This window comes from Cibotium barometz, chromosome 1, assembly GCF_041138505.1.
Source record: "Cibotium barometz isolate CiBa-2024 chromosome 1, ASM4113850v1, whole genome shotgun sequence".
NCBI classification, from domain to species: Eukaryota; Viridiplantae; Streptophyta; class Polypodiopsida; order Cyatheales; family Cibotiaceae; genus Cibotium; species Cibotium barometz.
In genome coordinates, this window is record NC_141046.1 from 22,660,527 (window position 1) to 22,681,459 (window position 20,933).

Genomic DNA, 20,933 nt, shown 5'->3' on the forward strand with positions numbered 1-20,933 from the left:
GATGGCCGTGAGAGTGTTGTCATTGATCTCCCCTTCTTCCTTCTCAGCATTCTTGATGGCTACCATTTCCACTTTCAATGCACTCACCTCCTCCTTGAGTGCCGTGTTCTCTTGTTCGAGGTTCGTGACCCGTGCTTCGAGAGCTATGATGTGCTTGTGTAGTTTGTTTTCCACCTCATTGAGGTTGGAATCGGATGTCTTCTTGTTCTCCTTGATTAATGCCTTCATTGCCATCTCTAGGGCCTCGAGTTTCTCTTGGAGACTCGGGGCCATTCCTCCAAATCACTCTGCAGTCCTTCCCACAGGCAGGGAGGAGAGAGAGAGAGAGAGAGAGTTATGTTGCTGCCTTGGGGGCCTGAGCACGGGTGGGTGGGAAAAGGGCACCAGCAAACTGGGGGAAAAGTGGCGAACTGGAGGGGGCAGAGAGGCGGGCAAAGTGGCGAGAGAGAGAGAGATGGCTTGGAAGTTGGAACTTGGCACAACTTGGCACAACTTGGAGAGAGATGGATTTGGAAGCTTGAGCAATGAGGCTTGAGAAACGAGTGTGGGTGCAATAGAGACTGTGCCTTTTTTTATAGCTGGAATTCTGCCCGTTTCCGCCCGTTTCTGCCCGTTTCTGCCCGTTTTTCTGCCCGTTTCTGGCCGTTGGAGACGTCCCCTCACCGCGTCCCCTGCCCGTCCCGCGTTTCGGGAACGCGTCCCCGGGACGCCTGCACGCGTCCCCGTGTTGCACGGCGTCCCCCGCACGTCCCACGCGTCCCCGACCGTCCCCGTCTCCGCGTCCCCGCGTCCCCGACCGTCCCCGTCTCCGCGTCCCCGTGTGACTCTGCTTGCAGGTACACGAGTTGGGTTGGAGCAATAGGCGTAGCCTGAGCTGTACACGCTAGACAAGAGAGTGGAGCTAGTAGGTACGCGCGTCCGGATTCACACGCACCGCTGGCAGGTACACGCGTCCGAATCTGCAAGCGCCGTCGGAACCGTGCAGACGGGGCGACCGGAGCAAGGCCGGCGGCAAAGCTGCATGGGCGGGGCGAAGCTATCGGCAGTAACTCCGCTAGCGCAGAAGGCCGGCTGCAGTTCGCTGGCCACTAGCGCAGCGGCCGATTGTGGTGGCAAGCCTGGGAGGCACCGCCTACGAGCTGAGCGGCGGCAGTCCTCTCCGCACTAGTGCCACCAGTTCTGGGTGGCGGTGATGGCTACGCTGGGCGGAGCAGAGGACGGAACAGATTTCTGGACGGAAATTGGCGCGACGGACAGACTAGTTCCTGCGACAGAATAATTGACACAAAGATCCGAAACCACTCGAGCACAGCACAACTAGAGAGATTGGTGTTTTGCAACGCCAACCTTCAACTAATTCGGAATCTTCGAAAGATAGATAGACCAAAACAGGTACAAAAAAATACGACATACTGATGCACTTCAAAGTTCATAGTAAGCTTAAAGTGATTAGTCGCTAATAACTACTAGTGAATACATGCTCCATAGGTTGATGTTGAGGAGTTTGAGCACCGCAGCCAGCAACAAACATAGTACGTGATGAGCAGGAAGAGATATATAGACAACTTCACAGAGAGCTCGAGACCATTGATAGACGAGTCACTCAAGCTCGGTCTCGAGCTCTCACTACCAGCTCCCTTACTTCTTCAGCTCAGCAGAGTCGTCCTTCCACCTCTAGAGGCCCCAGGGTGTATACTCGTGGTGCACATGCCAGAGGGAGAGCTGCCAGAGCGATCAGTAGAGGTGGTCCAGAGCACCAGATGATGCAGACTTTTCCAGAGGAGATACCTGGGACCTCTACCATTGTTGAGGAGATACCAGGTGATGAGGGGGAGCGAGAGCCACTATATGATTCCGATGGGAATTTTCTCACAGATGGAGACTACTCATCATCCTCATCTTCAGGCTTGGATGATGATGAGTGAGAGCCGACCATATGGCTATTGGTGTTTGTACTTTGTAGTATGTACTAGGATTTCAGCTTCAACAGGACAGTTCTTCATGTTGTATGCAGTGCAGCTCATTTGACAGCTCATTTGACATTTATATAGCATATGACATACATGTTTGCATTTCAATTGTTTTTTGTGCATCTTTGTGTACTAGTGTTGCTAAATTATGAATGATTTATAATGTGTTTCTTTTTATATGCACATTTTTTTTTAAGTGAACGTACTTAAAGTACTCATCCCGATGCATACTTTGCGTACTCGTACGTGTACCATACCGTACCGCACCGTACCTAAAGTACTCAACCACTATGTGACCAAGGCTGCATGTACTCCCCAACTGATGTTGTTGTTATGGTTTCATCATACACAAGTGGAGCTTTGGGTACAGGAGAAGCACTCCACTAAAGACCAAGATAGTGACCAAGAGTGTGATGTTAGGATTCGAAGTCTCATGGTGTGTGTGTGAACCCACTCTTAGGACAATGGATAACTGTGCATTTAATGTAAGGTCAAAGAGGTAGATGGCCTCTTGCCCTATATTGGGTAACCATCACATTAGTAATAATAAAGCTTTGTGAGTCGTGCAAATCTTCCTCATGGAGCTTCGGAGACATAGAGAGAGTCTACTATAGGCATAGATTCCACGACACGCAGATCATCAAGCTGGTGGACAGCAGTGAATGTGATGTGGGCTGAGAAAAAAAAAACGCTGAAGAAGTGGGAGCCACTAATTCTGCAAAACACTGGCACTCTAAAATCAGCAAACCGCTGGCCACTGTGAGAAGTCCAAGAAAAAACGAAGGTGTAGGCATTCCAAAATCAGCAAAACACTGACCATAAGTCAGCAAAGCAGTCCCGCAACTACACCCAAAGTGAAAACGCTGATGGAAATTCCTCCGTACCACAAACTTGAGGCCACCGGATTCATGAATCTCCAAAACGCAGATGTCACACAGGCGGACAACACCCTCAGGTGATGTAGACAGAAAATGCTGAAGGAAGAGGCACTACCACCGCAATAGAACCGAGAGCTTTGATACCATGAAGGAATGCACAACGGAAGATGGGAAAGTGGAAACGCAGGAGAGAGAGAGTGAGAGAGAGAGAGAGAGATGGAGAAAAACGCAGGTGGATACCTGCTCTCGATATCAACCAAACAAGATGCACATGCTGGTACAAGTCCCGTGCAAGAGGGAAAGATCACCTCGTATGTGAGGGACTGCAGCAAGCCAAAACACAAAGGCACAAGGCATGCAAGAGGTGAATACAAAAAATCCCATGTTGCTCATGCTTTGTAGCCATCTTTCAAGCCAAACTTTGCCAGTGAATGCTTCAGCTTTCTTCTCTGGAAAATCCCCATTCTCACCTTGGCACTGTTCACACTAAAACACTAATCAAGACTGGTGAAGGGACCAAATGATAACAGTCTGCATGAACAAGAGCAAGTGATGTCGAAGATCTATGTGTCGCCTCCTTCGGAAAGGCGGCTCGGTGTTGCTTCCCTTGTAAGCAAGAGGAACATACGGAAGTTGAAGCCTTGATGGTAAACCCTTGACCAACCCATCCTTTGAAGCTCGCTGAAGAAGTTGATAGCTCAAATGGCCAAAGCGAGCATGCCAAAGAGCTGAAAAAGAACCATGAGTGTTATGGGAATATATTTTAAGCCCTCTTAAAAATATTATTCCACCTACTTTGATAATTCGGAGACGCTTGGATGATCTTTGCGTCAAGCCAAATCATGTTAATATCATGGGTGATGCCATTATAAATATTAATACGTTTGGTGTATATCAACGTATGGTTGGGGTCTCCAATGTTTGTTTCAGTTGGTTTGCATGGAAGGGTGATTCCTGGGTTACTTATGCCTGGCACACATGTGCGTGGTTATGGTTTGTATACTTATAAAATATTTGTGTCCCACAAGGTTTTGGCTACTCGCTTTCCGAAGTCACCACAGATCGGGCAGCCTCCCTCTAAAGAGCAAGATGCCCTCACCCTTGGAGACACATGTCAATTCCAGATTCAGGATATCCTCGGATCCTCAAATGCCATAGGAGGAGGCACCACCATAGGAGGTGGACATGTCGGCACTCTACCCCACCATGGACATTTGAGCTCTCCATGTCTATTATTACATTGCACACATAGGGGCCTGCGTATTACGTAGGGCCCTCTTTCTCTTTTTGATGTTCTAACATCCAATCTACATATGGATCGTATGTAACATCTTTTTGGTCTCATAAACCCTTCGGGTCCATTAATATACTCTCTCTCTCCCTAAAGAAGATATCATTTTTCTAGGTGCCTATAAGTCACCTTAGGCTCTATGAGACACAAAAAGACTATTATACGAGAGTGGTTACGAATGAGACTTTGTAATGCTCATATGATAAAATTGAAAGATATAAAATTGAAAGATTAAAGCCAACTTTTTTAACTACTTACATCAAAAAGAGGACTACAAAGCAAGAATAGCAGGGCAACTAAAGAAAAAGCCCGATGCAATGGTGAGCACCTCTGTCCACAGCATGTAGCAAGCGATGATACTCGAGAGTTGCTTCGAGGTAATGCCCCTTGCGCTTCCAGTTCATTAATGAGATTTTGCACTATCTGCAAATAGCAAGTTGAGGTAAACCATAAGCAAGTTCAAAATATTGGGATTGGGAATATTCGTGCAAATATTGTTGCAGATAAGGTAACTTGTCTGTTGTCTCTCACCTTTCGAAAATCTCTAGATTGTCCTGCATCAAAGATTGGCCAAACCCCAGCAAAATCCTGCAGCAGTACAGCATTTTGCTAAGCAACAGTGAAAAATGCCATCCGGCAACACAAACAACACTGAGCATTGATTAGAAAAACACATTAAAGTACTTTGCTTAAGATAGGAAGCTCTACTGCACAATGTACATTCGCTCATCCTGACAACGATATGTTTCTCAGTACAATCATGTGTTCTATGGTTCAAAGTGGTTTTAAAAGCCAAAAAAGGAGCAAAAGAACTCGCCTTGGCAGACTGTGCAGGGCCACGAAGAGCGCTAAGCAGGAAGTGAAGAAGGTTTTCACCCATGCGTGGATTGGAATGGCGGAACAGCCCTGATCTGGGCATGCCGCCTAAAACAGATGCATCCAATCCCAGGAGAAGGCAATTGGTGTACAGCGCGGCTTCCATCTCCATCTCTCTTTCCCTTTCCTTATCTTTCTCTTTGTCTTTGTCCTTCTCTTTCTCCTTCTCCCTCTCCCTGTCCTTCTCCTTGGAAGCGGCATACACAGCATCCATGGTGAAGACGAAAGTGAAAGAACCTCGAAAGCCTGTCAACTCAGATATGTCGCCTGAGCCATTCCGCTGGAGACACCCCTAAGCTTCAATCTCCGTGTTCACATCCGAAACCCTAGCTGTGACCACGTTCCTGCTCCCGAAACCAGACCATATTCTGCTGCCGAAGCACTAGCTTCCATGGCATTTCTGCTGTCAAAACCCTATCTGTAATGCTGCCGTCGCCCTAGCTGTGGTCTCGATTACGCTCTCGAAATCCTATCTTTCATCCCATGCCTGCGATCGAAACCCTGCCTTCCATCGGAGTTCTGATGCCGAAACCCTAGCATCCGTTGCATTGCTGCTCTCAAGACCCTCTCTTAATTCGGCCTGCATGTGAAGATCGGGACCGGGAGAGACGGCCGGATCGGGCACGAAGAAACATAATGGAGATGGCGGAGATAGAGAGGCCGTGGTAGAGGAGGCCGAAGCCGGCTACGGCGGAGGAGAAAAGGGAGTAGTAAACCGCTGTATTTTGGCCTGCTCAGAGAGAGCGAGCTCCTCTCCCCCCACTCCGACGCTCAGAGATTCACCTAGGTAAGTAACCACTCCTATTTTTGAAGTCGAGAACTCGTGGCCTTTCTCTCTAATCACCCTTATGATTATTACGTAATACAACATTTTTCCACATATTAAGAAAATCTGTTAAGTGTGCATATTTCTTTGTAAGTGTGAAATCATGAAGTATGCATCGCATTAAGGTGAAAGGATTAGCTAAATTCAAGGCGGGAAAATATACGTGGCAATGAAATTGTAAGAAACACGATTATTATTTATGAAAATTGACTGTAAGATACACATAGAAAGAGCACGACAAGTGGAAGGAGTTTTATTCATCGAAAAAAACTTCTGTACAGAGCACACATTATTTATTTACAATATAGAGCGGTAAAACGACTGCACTAGAGAAAAGCCTTGCCGTTGAGGTCATGCCGTGGAGGAATGGATATGAAGTTTTCCCCTTCGCTCACAGCTCTGAGGAATTCAGCGGCCCTTTCCTTATATGAGTTGATGTAGGGCTCGTTGGGGTCAACTTCAAGTGGACTTTCTTCAAGAAAGATAGGATTGACTGGACCACCAGGTTCGTCGCTTGAGATGTTAGTAGGTTGCTAATCCAATTGCTCAGCTTGGTGATCTTGGTCTTGATTTTCATTCAGAAAGTACATGGCTGCTTCCCCCTCTATGTAGTGATCTCGTCGGAAGAAGACTTTCCTGATATCAGAGATCTCAGCCAAATCTGGAGTTTTGAGGCACTTCCAAATAGCTCGAGCTCTAGCAGAGTCCATGCCATTCCCGATTTTAGGAATTATCCATTGTGCACTAGGGAAGTATTATCCACTTCTCATCATCTTCAAGAGCGTGACGCCAAGAGTTACAGACCACTTATTGAGAATACAGTTCTCCATGTACACGAAAGCTCGTTCAAACACATTGACGGGGGTGATGTATACACGATTTTTGAGGTCTCCTTGGCCGAACTGCGCATACAGTGTCCTTCCTCTGGACATCTCATCCGCAGACACGTTATGAGCATGAAAACGAAAGTGAGGTTTGTGCAGGTCCTTCAAACAATAACCCACCATTCCCTCAAAAGTGTGCATTTTTATCTGGCGAAGTGCGTGGCACATGACAATTGCTCCTATGGGCTTGCTCACATTCCACATGAGGTGCTGCTTCACACACTTGCCAATAGCAATGATAGAAGTAGAGAGGATGCGGGCAACCATCTGGAAGTGCAGATGGTGAAGGGTTCCACCTCTTTCGAGGGAGAAAAGTGATTGTGTGCACTGTTGTCGAGAGAACTCGACTAGGTTCTCCCATAAGGAAGTGTCGACGACATCTGTGTTGTCGACGCCAATGGTCACAGACACCTCGAGCATCTTCAGATTCCCACAAGTCAGGAACTTCAAACAGGGAGGAGGAGCATCGGTCGGACGACCAGTATAGGAAACGGATAAGTCATGTATCTTCTTTCTCTTTGTCATGGCGTAAGACGTGTCACTGGTGCCTGTCATACACATGCACACAGAGTCAAAGATTGAATGTACAAATATACATGCGATACAAAACAACACCCGAAGAACGTGCTCTGCATTTGACACCCTTGAGATTCTGCAAACCAGCCGAGCCTTCGAGCGGTATGAGGATGCGAGGAGGAATATTTTCCTTGTTCGCCTCACATAACGTGGCTTTACAAGGAATAGATTTGATAGTCGGAGGCATGGAGGGCACAGAAACGCCAGCAGGTGTGAAAACCGGGGGTAGCGAAGAGACGACAACACGCAGGAGCAGAGTCCCCTTTTTTACGAACACACTTGGACTGACCCATGATAGCAGAGCACTTGGACATAGTGCAAACACCATGGAGATAGACCATGCACAGAAGCAGTAGATATAGCTTACCTAAATACACCAAAGATAGCAACGTCATACCATGCTGGACTGAGAAGACGAATCCCGAAGAGATGTGAAGGGCGTGCACGCCTGGTTGAAGCATCCCAAAAAATCCAAAGGAGTAGAAACTGCATCGACAACAAGAATCCCGCCGAGATGCGACAAGCATGCACTCCTGCTCTAGGCATCCAGAGAAGTCCGACCACATGCATATCAAATACATACCTATCATGCATACGAAGAGACACAAAGGGCATCTGGAAAAATCCAGAGGAGCAAGAATATGAACATTGAAGAGGTGCCAAAAGAAGGAGAATATGCACATGAATCTAGGTAAATCCATGATAAAATGGGAACCCTTATCGCTAAGCAGCTCTAGGGAATACCCAAACGTTGTTATAATATGCTTGTATAAGAATTTAGCAGTTGTACAAGCATCTGCCTTTCGTGTAACTTTTGCTTCTGCCCACTTAGTGAAATAGTATGTGGTGGTGGCCACAATTATATATTGAGCCTACGTTTGACATGCAGTTGAGCTAATAGGTTAAAAAAAAGTCTATTGCCCATTTTTTAAAGGGTTGTTGCACAATGATCAAAACCAAAGGCATTATGTCTTGTCCATGAGGAATGTTAAAGTGCTGGCATTCATCACAGGGGGTTTTGCAAAAATTGAATCATTGCATCAAATTAAGGCTTCAACATCATCCAAGATATGGGACTTTTTCAAATTGAAGTCTCCTTTAACACATTGAAGACATTTTGGGTCCTTTGTCCTTCCTAGCCCTTGGAACTAGAGTGATTGGCCAAGCATCAATTGTTTGGTGACGGCATCTTCATCAGCACTTCACCAGCTTTGGAAGTTTTTAAACTTCCATAAAATATTTTTTTCCTATTTTTATGTGTATGGCATGGGTCCTCTAACTGCGTTGTTTCCTGAAAAAGATACATAAGTGTTTATCATATATGCTAATTTTTATATGTTTATGTAGCCTTGTGTTATAAAAGGCTCCAATATTTCAATTTATCCCTATTTAGGTCCCGAGGGGGGTTGTTTTTTGAGAGACTAATGTAAGACATGAGTGGTCAAGCTCTTTTGGCACCTCTTCCCTAGAGCTCTGTTTCTCTACATGTCCATGCTTGTTAAGCCTTAGATAGGAACTATATTTGTAGCTGACTGGCTCTTAGCCTCTTGCCAAAATTCTAATGACTTTCCCATATTAAGTTTCTTATAGCTTGCAAATTTTAATTTCTAGCTGCACATTAGTGTATTCACCCATTCCCTTTGGAGTACATGTCATTTCTTTTGCTTTGTTTCCCTCTCCAACTACGCCTTTCCCTTTCTATAAGTGTGGTTCTCCCTCGCTAGATTATGTGGATATAGTTTTGATAGTCCCCTCAGACCCATCCTTTATAGTAACTAATGATTCCTCTCTTCCTACCTTCCTCACTCTTCTCCTCCTTCTAGCCTTGGCTACCGATTTTGAAGCAGGGTTCACAATTTGATCCCTTTGTAGGATTTGGGTTTGTGCTTGGGTTAAGATCTTGAGCAGTATGGTTATTATTCAGAGTTCAGTGGTAGGGGTGTATGTTGTGGTAGGGGTGTATGTTGTGGTTTTAAACACTGCATTAGTGTCCCTCCCTATATAATGTAATATTTAAGACGAATCCCTATAACTTCATCAGTGTAATCAACATTCATCTTCAACTCCCTAGAGTAGTCTCCATTCGACAAATCCTCTATAATTACCTAGTGGGTGACATGTGTCAATTTAGATACTGGTGGTTGTGTGGTGGCAATGCTGGTGGTGGCACAGGTGCCTCAGGTAACCTATACATCACCCTAGATTGGTTTTGCACATTTGACCCATGAGTTCCCTGAACATTCCCCTAGGGAGTGATGGTAAGGCCAAGGGAGGTTTACCAGTAGTTGTGGAAATTGCGATGGTTATTGTGGTCACATATAGTGGCACATACTGGGATCATGATTTCCTAGTCACATATAATGTGCACAATACATCAACCATCAAGGCCTTAGATGTGGACATTCTATATTTATACGATTATGCCTATAAATCATACACCAAGCTAGCTTCCTTATTGGATATAGGAGTTGGTTGATTAGGTCTTCCATGTTTTGACCTCTCCTTAATATATCGAGTAATGTAGTGCTCAAAAGTCACGCTTTTAATATGTTTTCCCACCTTTTTCTGAATTGCTAATTTGGCTTAAGACTTACGATATTGCAAATGAGATTATGGAAGATGAATCATCTAGGTAGGGTAATTATTCTCAAAATTAATGGCTAGTTTACAATGTTGAGATATCGAGCTAATCTAGTGAGGCGGTGGACACTGATGACCCGATTGGGGGATAGGCCCCACACTTACACCACTGGCATGGTTGGTGAGATCATGGGTGATATGCGGCTAGTTAAGGGAGCTAATAGAGAAAAATGATAACAAAAAAAAGAACAAATTGCCTTCTCAAAATCCTCCTCCTCATGTTTGCAAACGATCTCTGATTGAGGAGCTTTCTTCGTGGGAGTAAAGCTATAGGGCAACTATGAAGTCCTATCAGATAAATTTTTTCAGGCCAAAAGTTTCGGGCGCGTTAGGACCTCCATTTTTCAGAAAGCAGCCGAGTTCGAGCACTGTGGGTAAGTCATCGATTCTAGACACAACTCTGTTTTAAGAACTGCAGGAAGACAGATTGGTTGTGCAGACATTGTGTGTGCTGCAAGGAGGTCAAACAGTTGCCATTGGGTGTATGTATGCATATTGAGGTCACTGGTTGTGACATTTGAGTGTAGTACAGTACCGCTACAAAAAATACAATAGTTTGTGCAGGACAAACCAGAGTGCTGTTTCGCTGAGAAGCTTGACAAGAACAACTTCCATGCTTGGAGGTTCAGGTTGACAAATTTCCTGATGAGAAAGGGTTACTAGGACTACATAGAAGGTGAGCATGAAGAGGCACCGGAGATCAATCCGACTGCTGTCTGCAGATGTGAAAGAGTTCAAGGATTGGAACCAAGGAGCCAGAAAAGTTATGTATTAGCTCTCTATCTGTATACAGGACACCATGATTGGGCACATACAAGATGCCAAGTCCCCCAAAGAGGCGTGGGACACCTTGGTAAAACTCTATGAAAGGCACGAAAGATACAATCGAAGAATGAACTTCATACTGTGGAGAAAAAGAGTATGTCTGTGAATGACTATGCATTGAAGATCAAGGGTATTGTGGAATCCGTTGCATCTAGACGTTCAAGATATCTATTCAGACTCGGGAAAACATTCCCAATTTCATAGATTTGGTGTCTATGTTGATTATAGAAGAGAAGAGCTTGGGTGAAGACCAACAGTCTTCACAAACAAAAACAATTCAGAGTACCATGCCTTCTACACAAGTTCAGGAAGAGAACGAGGTAGAGGAGGCCGTGGACGCGGCCAAGGAGGTGGACGAACACAGGTAATCAGAATTATAGCTAGCAGCAGCAGCAACAATAGTCCCAGAATTCACAACAACAACAACACGCAGGTGGAAGAGGCCAATTCAGAGGCAAGGGGAGTCAAAGAGGTTGTGGACATTGGCAAAGGCAGTATAATGATACACATGGATGCTTTTATTGTGGTAAGCCTGGACATGTGCAGGCAAATTGTTATAAGAAGCAGGTTGACATGCAAAATGGAAAATTGTAGCAAAACAACTATGCATCCTCGAGCAGAAACAATGAGGATAATGAAAGGTTGTTTGTTATGTAGCATGTCGTTAATGCCATGTCTGAAAATGTTGAAGCAACACATAAAGATGATGTATGGTACATTGATTTAGGTGCTTCGAACCACATGACAAGTCATGGGGAGTGGTTCAAGGAGAGGAAAAACCTTGAAAGACCAGGTTTTTTAGAAACAAGGGATGTCACTGCTCACCATGTTGGAGATGTGCCATTGTCTATGCAGGATGGCAAAGTGAAGTACCTTCCAGATGTACTTCATGTTCGGAACATAACAAAGAATCTGGTTTCAGTTGGATAGATGATTTAGCAGGGTTTGCACGTTCGGTTTAACCCTGATAGTTGTTATGTTGATAAAGACAAGTGCAGGTTGGTTGCAAAAGGCAACAGAGTGGGCAGAATGTTTACATTGAATGTAAACATGCCTGAAATGAGTGCTGCGATGTTTGCAAACGGTTCAGGAATTGTTGCAGACACAGACATTTGGCATAAAAGAATTGGACATGTGAATGTGCAGGGAATGAAGTCTATGTAGACTAAAGGAATTGTGACAGGGCTGCCAAAGTTTAAAGTTGAAGGTATGCAAAAATAAAGCATGCCAATTTGGAAAGCAAACAAAGCATGTATTTCCATGTGATAAAAATGTGAGCAGAAATGCACTAGGTGTTGTGCATTCAGATGTATGGGGTCCTACGAAGACCATGTCTATGGGAGACTGCAGGTATTATGTGACATTTATTGACCACACAAGGAAAGTGTGGGTATACTTTATGAAGGAGAAGAGTGAGGTGTTCACTGTTGCCATATATATAGGCAGTGATGTGTGTGAACACACTTAGGATCGCCGGGGCGCTGTTTCCCTCTTTAGGAGGTTTTTTTCCCCCCGGCTTGTATATACGCCCATCATTCTAGGGCTAACTTATATTTTGTACATTGACACAATCTAATACATGGTGTGTTGTGTGCATTCTTGCTTCTTCTTCTCCAAGCTTTGTGTGCTTTCCTGCAACCCTAATTCCAACAATTGGTATCAGAGCAGGCATCGGCTCCCAGGGCTACGCCGCTAGCACCCTCCGACTCACGTTTCCCGATTGAGGTGAGCTTTCACGAGCGCTTGCAGGTCCCTATACTCTGCAAAACAGACCATACGGCTAATGCGTTCTCAAAAATTGCATCCGAGGTCGTTTCAGGCTCCGTTTTTTGCATTGCAAGTTCTGTACAGGTGTTTTCGTCATTTTGTGCAGAAATTTTGACAGTACAGTTTTCTGCAAACAGGCATACGTATTCTATTGTGGACCATGCTACATAGCACGAGTTGTTTTCTATTCAGTCTTTGCTTCATTACAGGTAGCTTTTGCATCAATTTCAGTCAGTGGCCCATGGTTGATAACAGCAATGATGTATTTCGCATGTTGTCTGCTGATGACAAATTGGATGGAGATAGCAACTACCCACTTTGGGCAGACATGATGCAGCATGTTTTGGTTGCAAAAGGAGTGTGGAACATTGTGCAGGGTATGGATGTACGTCTAGGTTCTGTGGATGTAGGATCTGTTGAGGATGTTACAGGTTCTAGCAGCTCTACTGTTGCTGCTATTTTACCCACTGCTGAACAACCTCGTATGGGATAGTAAAGATGCGCAGGCTCATGCCTTGATTGCACTTTCTGTTAAACGTAACATCACTCCACATATTCATTCAGCTAAAATAGCAAAACAGGCTTGGGATATTCTAGCTGGTTTGTATGCAGAGAAGAAGTGGTAAGGCAGTCCCTTCCACTATTTCTTCTCCTATTAGTAGGTCTGCAACTTCTTCTTCTTCCATAGGTAGCAACAATAGGTCTGAGAAGGCTCTTGATAAAGGCAAGAAAAAAATCAGGTGCAACTACTGTAAGGCAATTGATCATGTCATTAAGAATTGCCCTGAGCTAAAGGCTAAAGAGGCAAAGAAGAAAGAGTCAAATGCAGCCACAATAGCGGATGCTTCTACAAATGCAGATTCTGCAAATGTTGTGCAGGATACAGAATGGGCGTTTAGCGTGTATTGCCAGTATGACCCATATGTACTACATGATGCATGTTTGGCAGTTTTTGTTGACTCTGATGTGTACGGTATTGTGATAGTGGTGCTACAAAGCAGAATCCCTCGCATCGTGATATGTTCACTTGTCTTGAGGCGGCTGTCCCTAATGGGAATATTGTCACATGTGCCAATAATGCTTCTTACCCAGTGAAGGATATTGGTAAAATTATGCTTACTGCCTGCAAATGGCAGCGCTTTCACACTTTCAGATGCTTTGTATGTGCCAGGGATAAAGAAGAATCTATTGTCTATCTCTACGCTTGCTAGACTTAGACTTGTAGTCAAATTTGTGGATGACAGATGTACTGTTCATGATTTGACTTTTGGTGATGCGATTATTGTATCTGGCCCCTTGTTTTGTGGGCTGTATAGGCTCAATTCTCATGACAAGTGTGTGGAAGATTCAGCAAATGCAATTTTTGATGAAAATGCAGTTTCAGATGCAAAACTATGGCATGCTGGTTTTGGTCATCTGAACTTTGCCAGTTTGCTACGTTTGCAGAAATTTGATATGGTTGCTTCATTGCCCCCTCTTGAGGCACCATTAAAACATCTTTGTGAAGGCTGTATTTTGGGCAAAATGCAGCGTTCTGCGTTTCCAAAGGATGGTTCTGTGCAGGCCACTCGCAGATTGCAACTTGTACATAGTGATGTATGTGGGCCTATGCAAACTCTGTCATTTGGTAAACACTTGTACTTCGTGACTTTCATTGATGATTACTCAAGGCATGCGTGGGTATATCCACTGAAGACAAAGTCCAAAGTGTTTTTGTGCTTCAAACAGTTTTTGCTTTTTATAGTTGAAAATGTATCCAATTGTACTGTGGGCACTCTCCGTTCTGATCGAGAGGGGGAGTACATGTCTAAAGAGTTTCATGCATTTCTGGATAGTAGTGGGATAAAGCACCAATGTACAGTGCCGTATACCCCTCAGCAAAATGGTGTTGCTGAGAGGAAAAACAGGTCACTTATGGAGATGGCACGATGTATGGTCAAGAGCCAAGCTTTGCCACATGCGTTTTGGCTTGAGGCTGTCATGTGTGCTGCATATGTACTCAACAGGTGTCTCACTAAGGCCTTGCAATCTGTTACTCTATACGAAGCTTGGCATAGCAGGAAGCCTTCTATTGGTCACTTCGTGTCTTTGGTTGCTTGGCCTATGCTTTAGTGCCTGTGCAACAACGTAGAAAATTGGATGATAAGGCTGTCAAATGCATTTTTGTTGGTTACAGTGCTGAGAGCAAGGGTTACAGATTGTATCATCCGCACAGTCAAAGCGTAGTGAGATGTTGTTTTTGTGGAAGATGTTGTGCAGCCTTTGTTATCGTGTACCAAAGAGACAGGTGTGAGCTCACGGGATGTATTTAATACGTTGTTGCCTCTGTTTACAAGTGGGAAGTCCTAAATGAGGCAAATATTCAGCCTATGTAGATTTCAAACGACATCATAGATCAGCCTATTTCTGATGCAGATTTACAGGATGTGATTTACAAGGATAGGGCTGAAAATGAGCAGGCTAGAGGTATGCCTAAATGGCTGGTGCAAACCTTGCGTGATAGTAAAATTGATGCTTAATGAGTCCTTGAAAATTGGTGGGAAGATAAGTTGTCATTTTCTAGATTTGAAGAGGAGGACGAGTGATGATTCCTTGAACATTGACTTTGTGCATATTATAGATTTTTTCTTTTTATTCCTAATGAGAATGAGTGATATAGATTAATAAATTAAATTGCATTGCATTCCAAGAGTTGTCAGCTCTTATGTTAGTATAATTTATTCCGTATATAGAGAGATCGTGCCTTTTTCATTGGCGAGACAACCTGTAGTCACACAGAGAAGTATATTTTCTCACATCATCGTGAAAGCCACATCAAAATGTGTGAAGAATGGAGAACATGTGCTACTACTGAAGATGTATTGGTTCAATTTATAAAAATCCGTGCTTGGTGGTAAGGTAGCAGATTGCAGCCTTCCCAAGCTTGATAGTTGGCTAAGCTGGTGGCACTATCGTGTAGGGCACTGGGGACACTTTATCGTTCAAGGTGGGGACCCAAAGGCAAATGAGATGGTGCCACGGACAAACCTGGCTAAATCCAAACACGGGAGATGGCTTGTTGGAGAGGGATATAAGCACAAGATATCCTTATATGATGCATGCGTCCACTGACCTGATAATTGGAATCCTACAAAGTGCTCGACAACTTGTATTCATGGAGGGCAGGTACATTGGAAGAGGCCCCGATTTTCAAGTGCTTATGCATAGGACCATGTCACGCCAAAAAACAACACCTTCCCCTGGTGCAACCTCTCGGGTGGTGGGTGATGCTATTATGGGAACGCCCATGTTTGTTGATCGAACGAAGTCCAAGGGAGAGAAGAAGACGATGAGAGCAACGACACCACTAAATCAGGGGAACATAGAGAATGTTGCAAATTGTAGCCATATAGACCTGATTATCTGTCACACTGTTGATCGTGTTGATGTACAAGGTAGGGCAGCTGAGAAAGATAAGGGGGGAAACTGTAACTATCATTGCCCTTGAGGCAGACATCCATGACACAAAATGGGCTGTAAGACGAGTACCAATGGGTAGTAGAGTAAGCGCCAGCGTTGGGTGTTTGGAGTGTGATGCTCCTTTAAAAGCTGGAGATGTGGTCCCATGTTTCTCAAGTGATTGCTAGCTAGGACAATGGAGGATAAAGAAGATGTGTATTAAACCTAAAAGACCATAAATACAAAGAACCTAGAATTCCTATCGAGATATGACCACTTACTCTGATTTAATACATATGCACCGCTTCAAGGACAAAGCCAGAAGATGAAGCTTCAATAACTTCACTACCATAGACCCCAAAGAGGAGGAAAAGTGGACGAAGCTTCCATACCTTCACTACCATAGACCTTGAAGAGGAGGAAAAGTGGATGCACTTGCTAGCAAATGATGGGATGTATGTCCTGCACCCATGGGAATGCAATTTTGTGATAAAAACAGTAGAGACATAATCCTAGTCAAGACTATGATCCTAGGGCTTCCAAAAATAGACATATCAATTCGGCCAAGGAAGGAGAAATCAAAAACATGGAAAAAGTATTCCAAAAAGCAAAAAATGGTGCCAATCAGAGGCTTAAGTGCAAGTTTTTCACCCTTAGAGAAAAGATGACGAAGGAGAAGTGTCGCCAAAACACCAAGCCCTTCTTAAATCAAAAGGAGAGAGGCCCTACTCAAAAGAGCTAAGAAACTAGCAAAGATTAGAGCCAAAGGTCCACCAAGCCTTGAGAGGGGAAGAACAATACCTACAATATGTAGAAGCTTTGATGGCAATTGCAGAGGTCTGCTCTAGCTAGAAGAATCTAATGAAAAGATCTAGTGTGAATCCTATGAGAATAGACTGTGAAATAGCAGAAGTGCTAGCCCATGATTACACCTATAGTATGGTTTCAATGGACTCCAAAAAGACTTCCGAGTTTGGACGGAGAAGACGAAACAAGGCCATAAAGAAAGGGAGAGTCAGGAAGGAGAATGAGCCTTCAAGCCCAATGATTGGTGATCAAGAGGACTCTAAACAAGTCCCCTCTTGATTCAAGAATTATAAAGTGGAAAACCAAAACTCCTTCTTAATGCTTATGGTGGTGCACCTCCGGGTGCTTTTTTTTCTAATAAGAGATCTATGTTCTATGTTCTATGCTCTATGCATGTAAGGGGAAAACCGAAGGAACTAGGAGTGTGCCAATGCAAAAGAGGTGGATTTAGCATTGCTTGGTGAGGAGCCCAAATTGGTGTGGATAGCCATAGAGTTATCTCAAGAGGAGAAGAAAGATCTTGTAGTAGTTTCTCAAGGACTACAAAGATGTGTTTTCTTGGAATTAGGTAGATTTAAAAGGATTCCCTCCAGAGGTTTCCCAACACATAATTCCATTAGTGGAGACCGGTCAATCAAACACAGTACACGTATAATGAAACCTAAGCCAAGGTAATTTTGAGTATTTGATGAATGGAGGACTTTGCCCTCAGTCGTGGGTTTCTATGCTCGCTTGACCAGCCCCTTTATGATGTATATAAGAACATGCTTTTTGCCATATAATTCATTCATCATTTTGCTTGTGTTAGATCATTGCTATCTGCTCCAAGTCTCTCCTCTGCTTCTACTTTCTATCTTCAACTATTCTCTCATGGTATGAGGTTCTCACACTTTTGCTTCTACGCTCTACAAGAAGACTATCAGCTTAATGCAAACTGTATTTTCTTTTTTACTTTTGTATTCTGCCCCCTAGCCAAACTAGTGGTAGCATCGTGCACTTATGCATTAGCCTCTCCCTCCCTTACTTCATGTGTGCCTTGATCTCCAGGAGAAGTACAGTTCTACATCTTTCTTTCACCTCACCTAGCATTTAGGGAGGAGTGGGCAGCCCTTGGGTACCTACTTGCAGCCTTTCCACTATATAATTCAAGATGAGGATTCCATGGCTTCTACACCGATTGTCATCTCTTCATCTATTCCCCAACTTCCCAAGGAATCCATCCTAGATGGAACCAACTACCTTGATTGGTCTTTGCAGATGAAAACTTTACTACGGTATCAACAGCTATGGGGTATTTTTATCGGGGCCTTGATGCCCAACCAACTACAACTTCTCCTCGGGCTGAGATTGATGCTTGGCTTAATAAGGTGTATGGGTTTATCATCTTCAACATTAAACCCTATGTTGCTCATCAATTCGATGACAATTCTGAGGAGTGGTAGAAGAACTATGGGATACCATTTGGAGGAGCTATCAAAGGAAACTTTGCTCATAAGATTTCCTTGGAGAATTAGCTTGCCAACCTGCCAACATCATGGATTCCATCACGAAGTTTGTTACCATCTAAAAGCAGTTAGTATCTTTGGGGAGCAAGGCTACTAATGAAGATTTTGTTCATCGGCTCCTTGCTAAATTGAAGGAAACTTTCTCATCTTTCTGTGATACTATTTCTCTCCTTCCCTCTACTCCCGATATGCATACTGTTGTTTGGCATGCTTGAAGATAGAGCTACAAGGAATAAAACAAGCCAATGTGCTTCCAAGACCCTTCCTTAGGTCAAGGGCAAAGGCAAATGGTAGTCTAAGGGTTCCAACAACAAAACGAAGTTGAGTGTAAACTTGCTAACAATTGTGCTCATAAGGATCTTACTTCTCATTATTGTGGTAACAAAGGTCACATTTAGCCTGACTATCGTAAGAAGAAGAGAGCAGGTGGTTCTACAAAGAATCCCACCAATCAAACCTCTCCTTCTACCAACCAATCCTAGAGTTCCTCTTCCACCAAGGAGACTATCTTCATCGGCATTAAGAAGCTTCCCGTGGACTCACCTATTCTTGCCACTTCACGTCTTACGGATAGGGTGGTTGTCGACAGTGGGTGCACTACTCACATGACTCATGAGAGGTCCATTCTGCATTATATTTGGCCTAGGTGAAGGTGTCCATTGGTGATGCTTCCAACCTTCAAGCCTCTTGTGTAGGTAATGTGCAACTAAACTCTTCTCTTGTCCAGTCTTCTACTATCCGGGATGTGATTTATTTTCCCAAGCTCTCTAGCAATATTCTCTGAGTGTTTTAGATTGTAGAGAAAAGCTACAGTGTTTACTTTGATAGTTTTGTTCATGAGATCATTAACACTAGCAACAATAGCTGGCAAATTGTTGCTAAAGGTGTACAGGAAGGTGGTCTTTATAGGTTGAACTACTTTGGTGGCGCTTTGAATGAGACACAGCCTCATTTGCTACAACTTCTTCAAAGCTATCACGGCATGGTAGCTCAAGAGGATACAATGTTATGGCATGCTCGCTATGGGCACTTGAACTATGCTTGTCTTCAGCAGCTATGTTCTTAGCACATGGTAAAGGGCCTTCCATGGCTGAAACCCTCCCACTCCACTTGTGTGGCTTGTATACATGGCGAGCAACATAGAGAGCCTTTTTCTCATGAGGCTACTCATCAGGCTTCTCACATCTTGAAGCTTATCCAACTTGACTAGTGTGAAAATGTTAAACATGATTATATAACAACAGATTTGTATACAATAATCATGTTATTAGTAATTGGAGCCAATGATTGCATTATTTGGAAACTTTTGGTGTAGAGAATAAAACCAAAGATATTTTGACAGAATAGATCCTATTACCTGCATTCGTTAAAACAAACATACAAAGAGTTAGCTCATGTGTGTCTTGCAGGTGCCATAGGATCTACATGTTACCCAAACTATCTTATGATTTATGCGGTAAAGAGATCTTCGACCCTTAATATATATTAGGATTGTTACCTTAGCATCCTTCATGAGTAAAGGAATCAGACTCTATCTTTATCTATAAGCATGGAAGAAAGTTGGCTTCCAAATACTATCAAGATAGTTGGCCTTATAGTAATCCCAATAACCTAGTAGATATTCAATTTATCTCCTATCATGTAGGTAGAAACATGTAGGTAGAAACTCACATGTATTTGTTTCATAATTTTGTGTAACTCAACAAATGTATCTAAAATTACCTTAACTCATAAGCCAATGAAACTAGATTGTCATATTAGTATCTTACTATAAAAATTTCAAAAAAAGAGATTATGAGTCATGCAAGCCCATCAAAGGCAGTATTAAGATCCGCAAAACTCATAAAATCATACATTTTGTCTTTGTCGAATATGAGTACTATTACATTAGGCCATTATTAAACAATATTTCGAGACCTTAGTTTCAGAGGTAAATTGTATGTAACCATGTATCCTCGGTAATCATACAACAAGTGTGAATTACGATTAGGTTCCCAATTCCGCCCATCGGCAAGGGTCAAGGGAGTTTGTTATCTCATAATATATGTTAGTTATTCGGCCATTAGTATAGCCAGTAGGATGCAGAGATCATCTCAGCAGAACATGCTAGATGACTCACCATCCAAAGTCCATAGTTATGTATGACCAAGGGTAAAGGAGACTTATTTATAAAAAACATAGCCATAGCATCGTATAATATTCCTAGTTAGGCACAATCCCGTATCCTAACTAATCCAACATTCCATGTATGAGGGGGTTTAGGGCATTGATATAATAAAATTAGGGTATGCCCATATTAACATAATAGGTGTAATGTTAATCGAGCATAATAGTAGGAGTGCCGAATGTAGAATTGAAATAGAAGGGACCAGAGAACATATAGTCATCATCCAACATATAGTCATCATCCAAATACGAATAGTCATCATCCAACATATAGTCATCATCCAAATACGAATCCCAGATAGGATACCCCGAGAGGTGTGAATCATATTAACCTTCGAAGATAGATAACATGAAAATTACAGACATAGCATACTATGAGTTCCGATCAAGTCCTAAGCCTATACTCGTATGCAGAGTACCACATGCAAAACTGAAAGGAAACTAGAGAACATGTTGTAATCATTCTACTATTAATCCCAGATAG

General features: G+C 43.4%; 1 protein-coding gene across 1 annotated transcript in view; it reads right to left on the reverse strand.

Moving 5' to 3' along the window:
* Positions 1 to 5,872, reverse strand: part of AUG6 (HAUS augmin-like complex subunit) — a 117,086-nt gene extending 111,214 nt beyond the window's left edge. Inside the window, exons 1-3 of the mRNA XM_086799085.1 lie at positions 4,957 to 5,872; positions 4,671 to 4,727; positions 4,468 to 4,562 (exon numbers count right to left, since the gene is read on the reverse strand). Of these exons, the coding sequence (XP_086655211.1) occupies positions 4,468 to 4,562; positions 4,671 to 4,727; positions 4,957 to 5,229 (425 nt within the window). The 5' untranslated portion in view covers positions 5,230 to 5,872. The remainder of the gene's footprint in view (positions 1 to 4,467; positions 4,563 to 4,670; positions 4,728 to 4,956) is intronic.
* Positions 5,873 to 20,933: the final 15,061 nt, after the last annotated feature.